This window comes from Salvelinus sp. IW2-2015, unplaced genomic scaffold (assembly GCF_002910315.2).
Source record: "Salvelinus sp. IW2-2015 unplaced genomic scaffold, ASM291031v2 Un_scaffold4467, whole genome shotgun sequence".
NCBI lineage: Eukaryota > Metazoa > Chordata > Actinopteri > Salmoniformes > Salmonidae > Salvelinus > Salvelinus sp. IW2-2015.
Genome location: NW_019945737.1, coordinates 33,898 through 48,832, shown reverse-complemented (window position 1 = coordinate 48,832; position 14,935 = coordinate 33,898). Strand labels below are relative to the sequence as shown.

The 14,935-nt window shown below is 44.5% G+C and overlaps 2 protein-coding genes and 1 pseudogene across 2 annotated transcripts in view; all 3 read left to right on the top strand.

The window, feature by feature from the left end:
- The window catches only part of LOC112077348 (protein lifeguard 1-like), a 10,088-nt pseudogene extending 6,479 nt beyond the window's left edge, over positions 1–3,609 (top strand).
- Positions 3,610–4,075: 466 nt separating this feature from the next.
- On the top strand, positions 4,076–7,706 carry LOC112077350 (speriolin-like protein). The gene is made up of 5 exons (XM_070441659.1): positions 4,076–4,241; positions 5,578–5,702; positions 6,797–7,008; positions 7,288–7,291; positions 7,362–7,706. Exons 1-5 carry the CDS (start codon positions 4,076–4,078, stop codon positions 7,581–7,583), a joined length of 729 nt encoding a protein of 242 aa, XP_070297760.1. The 3' UTR covers positions 7,584–7,706.
- Positions 7,707–8,755: 1,049 nt separating this feature from the next.
- Positions 8,756–14,935, top strand: part of smpd5 (sphingomyelin phosphodiesterase 5) — a 9,059-nt gene continuing 2,879 nt past the window's right edge. The window contains 9 exon segments of the mRNA XM_024143865.2: positions 8,756–9,150; positions 10,035–11,323; positions 11,759–11,834; positions 13,162–13,302; positions 13,558–13,619; positions 13,622–13,652; positions 14,027–14,074; positions 14,077–14,089; positions 14,495–14,654. Of these exon segments, the coding sequence (XP_023999633.2) occupies positions 10,145–11,323; positions 11,759–11,834; positions 13,162–13,302; positions 13,558–13,619; positions 13,622–13,652; positions 14,027–14,074; positions 14,077–14,089; positions 14,495–14,654 (1,710 nt within the window). The 5' untranslated portion in view covers positions 8,756–9,150; positions 10,035–10,144.

Below are 14,935 nucleotides of genomic sequence, written 5' to 3'. Positions count from 1 at the left end.
CGTAGTAGCGCGAGCTGAAAACAATGTGTGTTATCAGTCATGATCGGATAGAAAGGGTCATTGGAAGTGTTTGTGGTCTGATGTGTGTATCAGTCAATTAATGGAAGAAAGGGCATTGAAAGTTGTTTTGGTCTGATGTGTGTTATCAGTCATTGATAGATAGAAAGGGTCATTGAAGTGTTTTGTGGTCTGATGTGTGGTTATCAGTCATTGATGGATAGAAAGGGGCATTGGAAGGTGTTTGTGGTCTGATGTGTGTTATCAGTCATTGATAGATAGAAAGGGTCATTGGAAGTGTTTGTGGTCTGATGTGTGTTTATCAGTCATTGATGGATAGAAAGGGTCATTGGAGTGTTTGGTGGTCTGATGTGTGTTATCAGTCATTAATGGATAGAAAGGGTCATTGGAAGGTGTTTGTTGGTCTTGATGTGGCATTGCATTGAGTCTGTCTTTTCTCCCAGACCCAAACACTGGTTACCACAGCGATGAATCAACCCCCAGCCTTTAGTGACAATATTTCTTCTCTCTTGGCACCGGACTGGACGACAAGACCATAAGACGAGCCTTCATCCGAAAGTAAGGGACAACCTGGATGACAAGAGGCTCCAAATCAGGACCTCAAGCAAACTTGAACTAAAGAAAAAATATTAACTTAAGATAAAATGGTTGTACATGCATCTTGTATAGCCATCATAATAATCAAACAAAATGGCTTCAAAACCGTTTTTAAAGAGCAGAGTCTACATTTCATCTGTAATTGGAATTCTTGTAGCTGTATGCTATCTCTGTACTAATAGTCTCTGTCTCCTTGTCCACCTACAGGTCTTCATGGTGTTGACCGTCCAGCTGATGGTAACATTCTCCTTTGTGGCTCTCTTCACCTTTGTGGAGGGCATCAAAGTGTTCGTSAGGGCCAACACATGGACCTACTGGGTGTCCTATGGCGTCTTCTTCGTCTCTCTCATCACCATCAGCTGCTGTGGAGAGTTTCGCCGCAAACATCCATGGAACCTGATTGCACTAGTAAGTTAATAAGACCTGTCTCATTTAAATGGCCATTATTACCATTATATAATTATATACTTTATGGTCCTGTTTTCCAAACTCAGATTAAGCCTTTACCTGGACTAAAAAACACCCTCAATGAAGAATAGTATTCGTAGCTGTTCTTTATGGGCCGGTTCTGTACATTTATCTAATMGAAGATGAAAAGAAATGTCTTATTCACTATAAGTTTGCGTTGATATGTGCACTTCTACATCATAAGTTGCATAAGTATTGTTGAAGTTGTAAAAGAGGTTGTATGACTCTCCTTGCCTCTGGTGTTTCCAGTCCATCCTGACCCTGGCTATGTCCTACATGGTGGGGATGATCGCTAGTTTCTACGACACTGACTCAGTCATCATGGCCGTGGGCATCACTGCTGTTGTCTGCTTCACCGTGGTTATCTTCTCTCTCCAGGTCTGTATCCATCTCTCTCTCCTCTCTCCTCTCTTCTCACAGTTCAACATGGCATAGGGTTATCAGGGATGGGGTGTATTCCAGTCAATGTCAGAATTAAAGGTAGACTCAGTGAAATGACATTGCCATGAGCGAGATGCAAGACTTTGCTCCCACACAGTCACACACAGTATCTGTGCATGGGTATGGGTTCACGTCACGCTGTTAGAGCGTSGTAGGTACGGTACCAAAACAGAGGGGGAGTTGAGCCTCACGCTTCAACGCTCTTAGTTGGGGAAATTGATAAACTACGCTGTTTACTTTGTGCACCTACGTCATATCGCTGAGTGTACCTTTAAACAGCATTCCTATGGAATCAAATTTAACAGGAATTGACCCCGACCCTGCCATCATAGATACTGGCCCTGTTCAGTGATGGTATTGACCCTGCCCTGTTCAGTGAGCCTAAGTGATGGTGACTCGACCTATCCTGTTCAGTGAGGCTAGTGATGTACTGACCCTCCCGTTTCAGTGAGGCTAGTGGATGGTATGCCGCTACCTGTTCAGTGAGGCTAGTGATGGTACTGACCCTATCCTGATGTCACGTTGTAGGCTAGTGATATTATTATTGTTTGATAGTAAACTCATTGGCTAATACCTAATATGTCCCTTTTGACCTTTTGGCATTCTTCCTGACCCGACCTCCGACCTTATAAGACCAAGTATGACTTCACTTCCTGTCACGGTGTGCGTTTGGTCTGTCTGATTGTCCTGGTCCTTTCGGCTTCCTCTGCATCTTCATCCGCAACAAGATCCTTGAACTGGTCTACGCCTCGCTGGCGCTCTACTCTTCACATGCGTAAGTCCTTGTCACAAATGCCACTCTATTTTCTTTATAGTGCACTACTTTTGACCATTGTAGTGCACTATTTAGGGAATGGTGCATTAGGGATGCATGACTAAAATCTCTTTCTTTGGTAATGATCTTGATTATCATTGGTGGTGTCTCTCTTCCTGTAGAACGATACTGGTGGTGGTAGTAGGGCAACTATTTTAAGTATTCATGCAAGTGTTTTGATTGATGGGCCATGGCCAAGTAATGCCCTATAAGGGAACAGGGTGCCATTTTGTACACAGCTTAGTCATATTTTAACATGTGTTGTCAGACCAAATCAAGCCTTACTCACTGCACAGATTTTGCTAAATAGAATGAGTGGAATGCTAATTAATAATAGAATGATCATTCTTTTGAAAAATCTTGATTCCAGTTCTTGGCTGTGGACACTCAGCTGCTGCTTGGCAACAAGGAGAAGGCCTGAGTCCAGAGGACTATGTTTTTTGCTGCCTCCCTCTGTACACTGACATCATCAACATCTTCCTCTACATCCTGTCTATCGTTGGAAGAGCACGGACTGAGAGCTTCCTCTAAAGGAAACCATTGAAGGATGAAGGAGTCTTTTTACAGGAGTTACTAATTGTTCCCATATCTAGTACAACACCTGCTACACTTGTTTTATGTGCCTATGTCTCAGGTGAACACTGCTGTCGCCTGTCGTCCTAAATGTGGTTCCCATTCAGAGCGTGTTCAAATGTGGGCACGCCCCCCCTAGCGAACTCAGTCCGGCTTTGAACTTACTCTTGGAAGTTGTAATAGTAGAATGCACAAGGTGAACATTTCTAAATGGGGTGGTGCATCATCAGTTCCTCTTGTCAGTCATTGCAGAGCGTGTTTGGGAAACCTGATTTAGCAGATGTTCTTATCCAGAGCCATGTTATTTTTCTATTGTGTTACTATTTTTCTTTGCTAATCTTCGTACTTTTTAACTCTGCATTGTTGGGAAAAGACTCGTAAATAAGCATTTCACAGTGAAGTCTACACCTGTTGTATTCAGCGCATGTTACAAAACATTTTGATTTGACTTAGTCGTTCATTCAACTTGGGTAACTAAACAACCACATATCACAGTCATAGCAAGTAACTCTGCTTGATAGTACTCTCGTGTTTATTGTGATCAGTTTTACCACAATCCAGACTGGTTTAAATTGTGTAGTGTGAATAAGTCATAATATATTTGAATTCAATTTGTTTTGTGATATTTCTGATGTTTGTGAGTCTTTGCAGCTGTATTTGTTGATAGTTATTCAATTAAAACTGAATTGTAATCTCTTTCTTTTTCTTTTTTATCAGTGCTGGTGATTACTGGATGCTGCTAAATAGTTTCTAAAAGTGTATGAATCATGATTATGCACTTTGTGATATGATGATTTTTTTTCTAAGCCAAACAGACATTTGTGCCTAGTTTTTAGCTTTTCAGTCTGGAGAGAAATAGTGTGAGAAATGATTTCCCCTGATGCAATGCAAATGTTGAGCGTCAAGAATGACGTATAGCCTATCTGTTTAGACATCATAAAGGAGATTCTATAATTATGTTCAATGTGTAATTATGACACATGACAACGGTGTCAAGTTAAATCGAACGTTCTGACACCCTATTACGATGCTATTTATAACCTATTTCATTTGAGGATTTGATTTATAAGACAGACGGAAAGGGTCTACAAACTTGCGGGTTGTCTCTCAATTGTCTGAACGCCTGAAGTAGGCGCTTGGAGTCGGAGAAGTGTCTGGGTGGATATGGATACAGAGGGGGGCGGTGCGTCATTGCGCTTGGAGAATGAGAAACTGCGGTACGAGAATGACGACCTGAAAATAATGCTTGGCCTGATGAAGGAAAACTTTGATCTGAAGTCCAAACTGCAAACCTCCGCTCTAACCAGCGATACTCTCAGGAAATCGACAGGTAACTGTTCAAGTATGGTTTACGCATTGCAATCTCCATCTATGTGGGTAATGGTGGTGCGTGTGCCGCTCTTTGCCACTAGAGGACGTCCAAGACGTGACACGTCCGTACCGTTAGAATTAATAAGCAGGGTTGGAAAAGCTGAAGAATTGGATTTACACTATACGGCGTGAAATGAAATGTAATTAATCCCAACCCTGCATATCAGTACTGCCATGCAGGTCCTAGCAAAGCACCAGCTAAAATATTGGACATATAATAATGTAATGAAACAGGCCGGGAGCAGGTCTCGAACCCTCGACCTTCTAGCCCGAGATTCGGTGCGCTATCGTCTGTGCCGCATATGCTCGTGCGGCAAGAGTCGATTTCCGCGCTTACAAACCCAGGGTCGTTCAAAAACAATTTATAAACTACATTAGTTATAGTTGATCTAAGGACAGATACTGATGGTTGAGAACGTTCATGGTTCCATGTTTAGACGTTGCCAGATCTTAAAAGGCCTGGATAGATATTTTACCTATCGACTAACCAAATCATATGTTATACATCTGTCAGTCGATGACGTCGCACGCAACCATTGGTTGATGCGTGCGACGTCTAAGCAACCCATGGCTTGAGTGAGGTCAGCAGAGGGAGGATGTAGTCAAAGGGGAGAGCATCTACATATATTTGCTTAATTATTTGCCTGTTTTTTTTGTCTCAATTTGTCACCCTTTTTGCATTTAGAATTGATTCTGATGTGAATTTCCTACCCACAGGCAGGAACACAACTATTCAGTGGCAAGACATCGTGGATGAGGACAGATTCAAACATGAGCTGCATCAATCTTCCAAACATCCTCACAGAACGTCTTCCCTGGTTAACCTGGAGTCCTACACCAAGAGCTGCATGTGCACAACCCACGAGAACATGAAGATACTGCAAGCTGTTCTTACGTCATGTCTCAGAAGGTGAAAGTGTGGTGAAATGGTCGTTTGCTCATTACAATGTTGTACATGATCCTTAGAGAAAAATGTTAGTCAGAAATTGAATCACCATTTTGTATCAACTGAGCTGATTATAAACATATTGTAATAGCAGAATAGAATAGAAAAACATGTATTCAAAACTATTGTGTTGGTCCCAAATTGCACCCTATTCCTATATAGTGCATAACTTTGAGTAGGCTATAGGGCTGGTCAATATAGCAATATAGGAAACAGGATACCGTTTGGATGTTGTTTAGAATATGAACATTTTGTAAACTAGCTGTGGATGAATGTTGATGTTGTGTAATGAGATCTATTGAAGTAATCCATGCAGATTCAGAGGTTGTGTAATGATGTTATTGATCAGATCCAGAGCGGTTGGTGGGGGAGATAGCCTTCCAGCTGGATCGAAGGATCCTGTCCTATGTATTCCAGGGCCAGAACAGACTCTATGGGTTCACTGTGCTCAATATACGAGACAAGATCATTCAGGTGTGAATGGTGTGTGTGTGTGTGTGTGTGTGTGGTGGTGCGTGGTGTGTGTGGTCATTCCAGTTTTTGAATTATAAGAAAGTTGAAAGCCATTCCTTCTGTCTGCTAAGGGATAATAGCTAGTTGAACAACACATTCCTTCTGTCGCTAAGGGATATAGACTAGTTGAACAACACATTCCTTCTGTCTGCTAAGGGATAAAAGACTAGTTGAACAACACATTCCTTCTGTCTGCTAAGGGATAATAGACTAGTTGAACAACACATTCCTTCTGTCAGCTAAAGGATAATAGACTAGTTGAACAAACCATTCCTTCTGTCAGCTAAGCGATAATAGACTAGTTGAACAACACATTCCTTCTGTCTGCTAAGGATAATAGACTAGTTGAACAACACTTCCTTCTGTCTGCTAAGGGATAATAGACTAGTGAACAACACATTCCTTCTGTCAGTAAGGGATAATAGGACTAGTTGAACAACACATTCCTTCTGTCTGCTAAGGATATAGACTAGTTGAACAACACATTCCTTCTGTCTGCTAAGGATAATAGACTAGTTGAACAACACATTCCTTCTGTCAGCTAAGGATAATAGGCTAGTTGAACAACACATTCCTTCTGTCGCTAAGGGATAATAGACTAGTTGAACAACACATTCCTTCTGCTGCTAGGGATAATGCTAGTTGAACAACAGGGTGGGTTGTGTGCCATGTAGTCATTTCAATGATTCACACACAGATGGAAATCAAAGCCTCCCAAACCGGTTTATCCCAGTCAAAAAGGTTTTCCATTTCCTAAGAAGTTAATTCCAAATCTGTTCTAAACAAATGTGTAAGAGAGAGTTGGATAATGACATGTACAGTATAACTGAATTAGAAACTCTACAGGCTAATCCCCACTCCCATGAGGTTGTCTGAGTCCCAAATGGCACCCTCTAAACTATATAGTGCACTACTTTTGACTGCGTGTGTGTGTCCCAAATGCACCCTATTCAAATGGAGCCCTATATGGACCCTGGTCAACAGTAGTGCACTCATTTGGAAATAGGGTGCCAATGAGACTCAAACCAAATGCTTGACCCCGCCCTTTTCCTCAGGGGTCCACACACCCTCTGACGGGGAAGGTGGACGAGGGCTACAGGCTCCAGCTGTCCCAGCGTCACGCTGAGCTGATGGCCAAGCTGAAGCAGCTAGGCTATAGTATGACTCTCCACCCCCTCCTCACAGAGTTCATCATCAACACCTACGGCATCCTGAAGCAGAGGGCTGACTCCTACAGCGCCAGGAGCTGGATCAAACAGGTGATCATGTAGCTCACATGTAGTCCTTCAGGGTACCACCTCGGCTGTGATGTCAGAGCTCACCTTTCCTGCCATCAGGTTGGAGGTGTCAGACAATTACTGTAAAGGCTGCACTGCACGCTTCAGGAGGAGTTTCATCCCTGCGCGGGGGTTATCACCATGAATCATTACCGAATTCTATGGGGGGGGGGGGGGACTGTTTACTGTTGTTTGTTTGCTGCCATGTTACAATGTGATTTATGTAATGTGTGGTTTGTGTATGTAATGTGTGGTTTGTGTATGTAAAGTGTGGTTTGTGTATGTAATGTGTGGTTTGTGTATGTAATGTGTGGGTTGTGTATGTAGGTGTGAGCTATAGTAGGATTTTCCTCTTTTAGGCAATAAACAACAATCTAATCTCAACAGCCCAGACTTCCTCAGGAGAGTAGTTATCAACACAGCCCCCTCCAAACTGCTGAAGGATCTCCTGCTGCTGTTCAGTTGCCTCTCTTTCATGGCCAGGCAGGACGGCAAGCCCTCTTCCTCTGGTAGACGGGCTGGGAATAGCTCTGGTCCCGGGCGTTACGCGAGCTTGCTGATCTGAGCCTTTTATAAACGTTTAGGACCAGAGCTAGACTGGGATGGCCACTGACACACCTCCCTCCACAGCAGAGCAGTCGTCTGTGGAGAGTCAAGGTTTTACACTATAAACAAATGACTCAAACCCAACTCTTAACGTGTCTAAGCTTGTATTGCTTTAGAGACAAGCGCTCTCTCATACAAACTTCACTCCGCAGACAGGACAGCTCTGCATCTCCTGCATTGGACCATTTCCTAATTTAGCCCTTTTAATTCATATTTTCCGTTCACTTGGTTTGTTGGTTGGTTGCACTGAGGCTGGCTTTGTGAGTTACCTGACATTATATTTCCATATTGAAATGACAGACATGGAGAAACCTGTACAGAATAAATACTTCCAGGGCTCTTTGGGGCATTTAAAATGCATTTCATCAAAGAAAAAGCAGTCTGCTTAATTAAGTAATGTATACACAACTAATTTTTATATACACTGAACAAAGTTTAAACAACGTAAAATATTTGCCCATGGTTCATGAGCTGAAAAAAAAAAATCCCAGACATTTTTCATATACACAAAAAGGTTATTTCTCTCAGATTTTGTGCACAAATGTTGTTTACATCCCTGTTAGTGAGCATTTATCCTTTGCCAAGATAATCCAGCCACCTGACAGGTGTGTCATATCAAGAAGCTGATTAAACGCATTATCATTACCAGGTCCACCTTGTGCTGGGGACAATAAAAGGCCACTTAAAATGAGCAGTTTTATCACACAACACAATGCCATAGAGTTCTCAAGTTTGAGGCAGTGGTACTGCAGGAATGTCCACCAGAGCTGTTGCCAGAGACATGAATGTTATTTCTCTGCCATAAGCTGCCTCCAATGTCATTTTACAGAATGTTCCAGTACATCCAACCGGCCTCACAATCGCAGACTATGTGTAACCACGCCGGCCCATTCACATCCAGCTTCTTCACCGCAGGGTCGTCTGGGGGCTGTGCTGAGGAGTATTTCTGTCTGTAGTAAAGCCATTTTGTGGGGAGAAACTAATTCTGATTGGCTGGGATTTGCTCCCCAGTGGGTGGGCCTGGCTGCCAAGGGGGTGGACCTATACCCTCCAAGGCCCACCCATAGCTACACCCTGCCCAGTCATGTGAAATCCAATGATTAGGGCCTAATTTCTTTCTTTCAGTTGACTGATTTTCTTATATGAACAGTAACTCAGTAAAGTCTTTGAAATTGTTGCCTTTCAATATTGTAACGACCCTTATAAGCGCAAATCCGCGCTTAATAACCCTTTTACTTTTCATATAAGGAAATATGTTCAGCTCACTTGTCATTTCAGACGAGCACGCACACGGTGGGAAATAAGCAGCATGCACGCGCAAACTGTCTAGACTGGAGTTGGCTRCTCCCSGCGCGGGACAAGTAGTAAACTGGTCGCTGGAATCCTTGTATTCTGTTTTATACAGGAATATTGAATGAAAAATATCCACAGAATGACAAGGCCAACTTAGCAGTAGCCATGGTTACATGTATTTAGACGGATAAATTCACATTTTATGAATGAAGTGGACTCTTCTACGCAGACAGGTAAGAATATAGGTGCATAGCTCATGTTAACGTTTGCTAACCTAGCTAAACTATTTTAGCTAGATCGTAGCTAACATTAGTCCACGAACGTGTGGCTATGCAAATGTGTAAGACAAAATTGTCTTGTTTATAAATGATACATTGTGCATGTGAGCACCTGCTACYTAGCCCAAATTAGTGAACATTTACAAACTGGTTGAATTAGCCAGGTAACGTTRGTACTCCCAAGTTAACGTTAGCTGGCTAGCTAGCTAACCACGCCACGTCAGTTGTGAGAACAGCATTTGGGGCGAGTCGATCATTTCAAAGTAACAAGCACACACAACGAGAACTTGAGAATCAATCGATATCACATTCATTCATGACTGATGTTGGTTGGCATGACAGTGTCAGCAGAAATGCGCGAACTCAGGGGCGTCATTGTCGGAAAGTGTGGGTCTTTTTGGAGCCTTTGTGTGGACTATTTTGAACGTTGCACCGGCCACTAGTAGTATACTACACATCTGTCGCTATAGCGATTTAGGGAATTGTGAGATGGTGACGTCTGGATTAACAGTAGTTTGGGTAAGATACCCGTATATTCTTCTCCTCTTGCCCTCCTTTCCAACAATGTCTGTCTATCCACCAACCCAGCCCTTCATTGTGCGCGCAGCCCAGTAAGCCAATGTAATCTGCCTTTCTACTCCAATTGATCCCGTGTACTATGACGCACCAGCTGTCGCCCAGCCCCCTTGGGTTGATTCTGGTTTCCCGAACGGGAGTCATTTCCTTGACAACCACGCAACTTCATGCACTATTGATTACCTCACTATTGGAGCCAGGAAAGGTCTGAAAACACCCTCTACATGTCCTGTCTGTGTGTTGTGTTCTACGTTTACTTCCAGTAGATTGCAGAGGCTCAGTCAGATGGTGAATAACCAGAGTGAGGTGAGCAGCTGGGAGCCCTGATGCCTGCTCTCCCATTTGTGTCCAGAGGTGACTGAAGGAGGGCGGCATGTCTCTGCGGGAGTCCCCATTCCCCAACTGCTTTGTGGAGGGCCTCCATGCAGTGAGCTGGGGTCTCATCCTGCCCTGCTTCTGGTTCCTGGACCGCCTCATTGCCGTCTGCATGTCCACCAGCCTGGAACGCACCCAGCGGCAGGAGCAGGAGTGTTACCTCCACCCTCTCAAGGTGTMCTTCGGCTTCATCCTCTTCCTCGCCCTCTTCCTGGTCACGGCTCCCCTGGCCTTCCTGGGGTTRCTGCTTTGGGCTCCCCTCCAGGCCGCCCGAAGGCCCTTCTCCTACCACCAGGAGCCGCCATCGAGGCCAGCACCAGCCGAGGAGGGAGAGAGGAACCTGGGCTTTGAGGCAGGGGCCAACAAGGCCACTTTTGGTTTTGCTACTGCCAACCTGTGCCTATTGCCGGACGGCATCGCGCGCTTCAACAACCTGGGGCACACGCAGCGCCGTGCCACCGCCATCGGCCGGAGCATCGTGCAGGGCGTGAACCGGCCACACATCCGCATCTTCGTGGACTCTCCCAGTAGCTGTGGCACCCTCAGCCCCTCCAGTAGCCTGCTCCCCGGCCCCTCCACCACCAGCCCTGCCTCATACGGCGCTACAGACCCAGCCTGCCAGCCYCCACCCCAGGCCCATTCAGARGAGGACCAAGCTGACGGAGCGGTCCCAACAACGACGCCCCCCAAGCCCAGTGACTCAAACTATGTGGTGTACGTGCCCTGTGACGACACTGAGGAGTCTTCCCATTCTCCCGCCCCCGTCATCAACACCAACCACAACTCCAATCAGCAGGACCGGAAGGGCCACAGGAACCCTCCGCGGGCCCTACGCACTCAGGGGGTCGCCCAGCGCGGTCAGGCTGGGCCAGACGACGTGCCCTGGGAGGTGTCCTCTCTCTTCCCGGCCAATGTGGACATCCTGTGTCTGGAGGAGGTGTTTGATAAGAGGGCAGCTGTGAAGCTGACCAACACCCTGGGGCCCCTGTTCAACCACATACTGTATGATGTAGGGGTGTACGCCTGRCAGCCTCCCGGCAGCTGCTCCTCCTTTAAGTTCTTCAACAGCGGCCTGTTCCTGGCCAGCCGTTACCCAMTGCTGGAMGCCCAGTACCACTGCTTCCCTAACGGCCGGGGGGAGGACGCCCTGGCTGCTAAAGGCCTGCTCTCTGCCAAGGTACCACTCACCACAGAGATCCTATTACATTACTAGAGGGGATGAAGTCAATGGGCTGATATTGGCAGCCATTTTGATTAAATTAAGGAGAAATACAGTTCTAATTTGTAATTCTATGCCACTCACTGTCATTATAGCTCTTGTCTTTCTCACCTCTCACCTGCACTTAGGGTTTTTTCTGCTTATAATAACTGTGAAATGTGGTTGTTTTTTTCCTACTAACTTTAGTTGAATGCACTGACTGTAAGTCTCTCTGGAGAAGAGTGTCTGGTAAATGACTCAAATGTAAATGTAGTGTCATCTGGTTGCCGTTAACGCTCCTACTGTATTGAGTTATTGTAATGATAACGGCCGCTCCATTTTACCATGGGTTAAACAACATCAACAACACAGTTCATACCCGGTGGTGAAGTAATGGTTTGTGGGTGTTRCCAGGTGCTAGTTGGCCAGAATCAGAAAGAGAAGAAGCTGGTTGGATATTTTAACTGCACACACCTCCATGCACCTGAAGGCAAGTCATCTTCATTCATTTTTAAACTTAATCCAAAATGGCCGCCTCTTCTCTATTTACAGCACAACTTCTCACATAGCTCATTATAATTGAGCTACTACTGTACATTGCATTGTAGTAACACTYTTTATGCACTCTGAGGAAGGCACAAGGATGCCAAAACGTTGGTAAATACCCATTBAATTGCTGGGAGTTTATACATGGAGTGTGCGACTTTCTTTATTTTGATAGTTTATTCGCCGTTAGTCAGCACCTCCACACAAACTATTATTCTGGGCGTGCGCCAGCTCATGTTTTTTTTAATCTCCACTGTTTATGCACACCACACATTTATATACTGGATTCCTGACATAGRGCACTGTAATATACAGTGTCTACTGCTGTACATATCACTCTTAGTATATCTTTTTGGTGTGTGTATATATGCACAGATTGCATTTGTTGTGTTTAGGTTCTGAACAGACAGAGTAAAAACTCAAACGGACGACTAGAGAAAAGCCACGTTTATTCAACCCACTGGGTGCCTCAGCTGCAAGCACAACATACAAGTACATATCTATACCTTCTGACTAGGAGTCACCTCCCTTTTATGACTAAGATAAACAATCCATCTCTGTTGCTAGGCAGGAACTAAATCTGTTCCTCTTACTGGTGTTGTCATGGCCCTGCATGAGTCTAGAACGTTCAGTAGAGCGTGTGTGTGATAGGACTGTAGTTAGCTGGTCTTCGGGGTGGGCCCCTCTGGCCCCCCCTCCCAGAGATTTCTTCTCTCTTCAACTGTTCACCTTATTGAGTTCCACAGCAGCTGGCCTGCCTTGTCAGGTACTGAGACTAGACTGTTGTTCTGTACCTCCTTCCTTTTGAAATATTACTATTCAGCAATAACATGTTTAAACAGACAGAAACTTTCTGTACTTCCCATTGTCTCGCTCGGTAACTTTCCATAAACAAAGTTCCTATTCTTCCTTAATTGACCCCTAACATACAGTTATTTTATACATGTAAAGTAATCAATAAGGTCTAATATGGTGACAGGAATAAGTATATTTCAAGCCAGAATCTGACAGTTAATTGGGTTTTCTAAAATTGTTTTGTTTTTCGTTATTTGTGTACTTGTTTGACATTTTACTGCCCTGTTAAAAGCTAGTAGTACACGCATTTCACTGCACCCGCTGTAACATCTGCTTAACTCTGTACGTGACCAATAAACTTTGATTTGGGACGCAGTAATTATCTGTCCAGCACCAGTCTCTCTCTGCTTGTATTGTAATGGGGTCAATAGTGTTGAGAGAACTGATCCCTGTGTGTCCTGTGATTGGCTGAGCAGGTGAAGGGGAGATCCGCTGTGAGCAGCTCAACATGCTCACCAAGTGGATCKAGGAGTTCCAGGTGACCAATAGCAAGCCTGATGAGGTGGTCGTGTTTGACGTGCTTTCTGGGGATTTCAACTTCGACAACTGCTCACCTGGTARGMCTGCGTCCCAAATTMAATCCTATTCTCTATACAGTGCACTACTTTTGATGAGAGCCCTATGGGCCTTGGTCAAATGTAGTACACTATATAGGGAATAGGGTGTCATTTTTGGATACCTTTCTGTCTACGTACAGAGTACATTGGCTCTGCATGCAGTTTGTCTTCTATAGATGGGTATCTGTGTGGGCTTGATGTCGTGCAACAGGTTTCCACATTGTTCCATGTTTCTGTGTGTTGGTCCTTGGTCAGATGACAGTCTAGAACAGAGGCACAGTCTGTTTGAGGAGTACAGAGACCCCTGCAGGGCCGGGGGGGCCGCGGACAGGAGAAGCCCTGGGTCATTGGTGAGTTGGACTGTTGCACTATCTTTAGATTGTGCGTCCCAAATGGCATCCTATTCACATACAGTGTACTACTTTTGTCCAGGGCCCATAGGTAAGTAGTGTACATTTAAAATAAGTGCCATTTGGGATACATAGCTGACATACAGGCCTACAAGTCATTAAGTTCCTCTTGATGTCCTCTTGTGCACATTTATGTGACATGAATAATGTTTTTAACCTCTTGTATAGTCAGTCTCCTGTACAGGCCCCAGCCCATGTTAACTATATTGTCTGTTTTATGTCTGTAAGGAGTTTATTTAAAAAAAAAAAAAATGTTTTTGCCAAGGCACATCTGTGGAAATGGACAAAAATGTTTCTTATGTTATATCGTTCAGGCACTTTGCTGGAACAGCCTACTCTGTATCATGAGGATGTAAGGACCCCAGGAATCTTCAAAGGTATGCTATCCCTCAGACTGCATTCACTGGATGTAGTCAATGGGCCCTGGTCAAAACAGTGCACTACAACACATTGAAACCACTGGCCACTTTAATCATTTAGAACACTAGTCACTTTAATAATGTTTACATATTTTTTAATAAACGGTATTCTATCCTATTCTACTGTATCTTAGTCAATGTCTCTCTGACATTGCTCATCCAACTATTTATATATTTTTTAATCCTTTACTTTAGATTGTGTGTGTTAGATATTACTGCACTGTTGGAGCTAGAAACACAAGCATTTCGCTACATCCGCAATAATATCTGCTAAACACGCATATGTGACCAATTATATATGATTTGATATGGAAAGTGTCGTTTGGACGTCCTAAGTTCCCCTGATCCCTTCCCTGTCTCTAGGACCCTGGAGAGAGAGGAGTTGAGGAAGCAGTACATCTCCTCTCCTGTGGCCCTGGAAGGCTGTCCCATGGTCTACCCTGAGTTGGGTCAGCCTTGGGTGGGGCGCCGCATCGACTACATCCTCTACAGAGAGAGCTCCATCTCCAAGCACTGCCGAACTGTAAGTGTTTCCATACTTTTCCCCTCTCTGGTTAGCTAGCTAGGTAGCTAACATGAGCTAGCTATCAGATACCTGCCTTCTCATCAGCTGTATAGAAGAGTCCACTTCCTTCATGTTCTCCTCTCCACACTCCTGACCTCCACCTGTGTTATTGAAATGATTGCTGACGATTGGCTTGGCGATCGGAACACGCACGAGGATGTGTTCTAGAATCAACAGCGTGTGTCTGGCTGGCTGCAGGTGTCACAACAGTGTGTGGTCTGGCTGGCTGCGGCGTCACA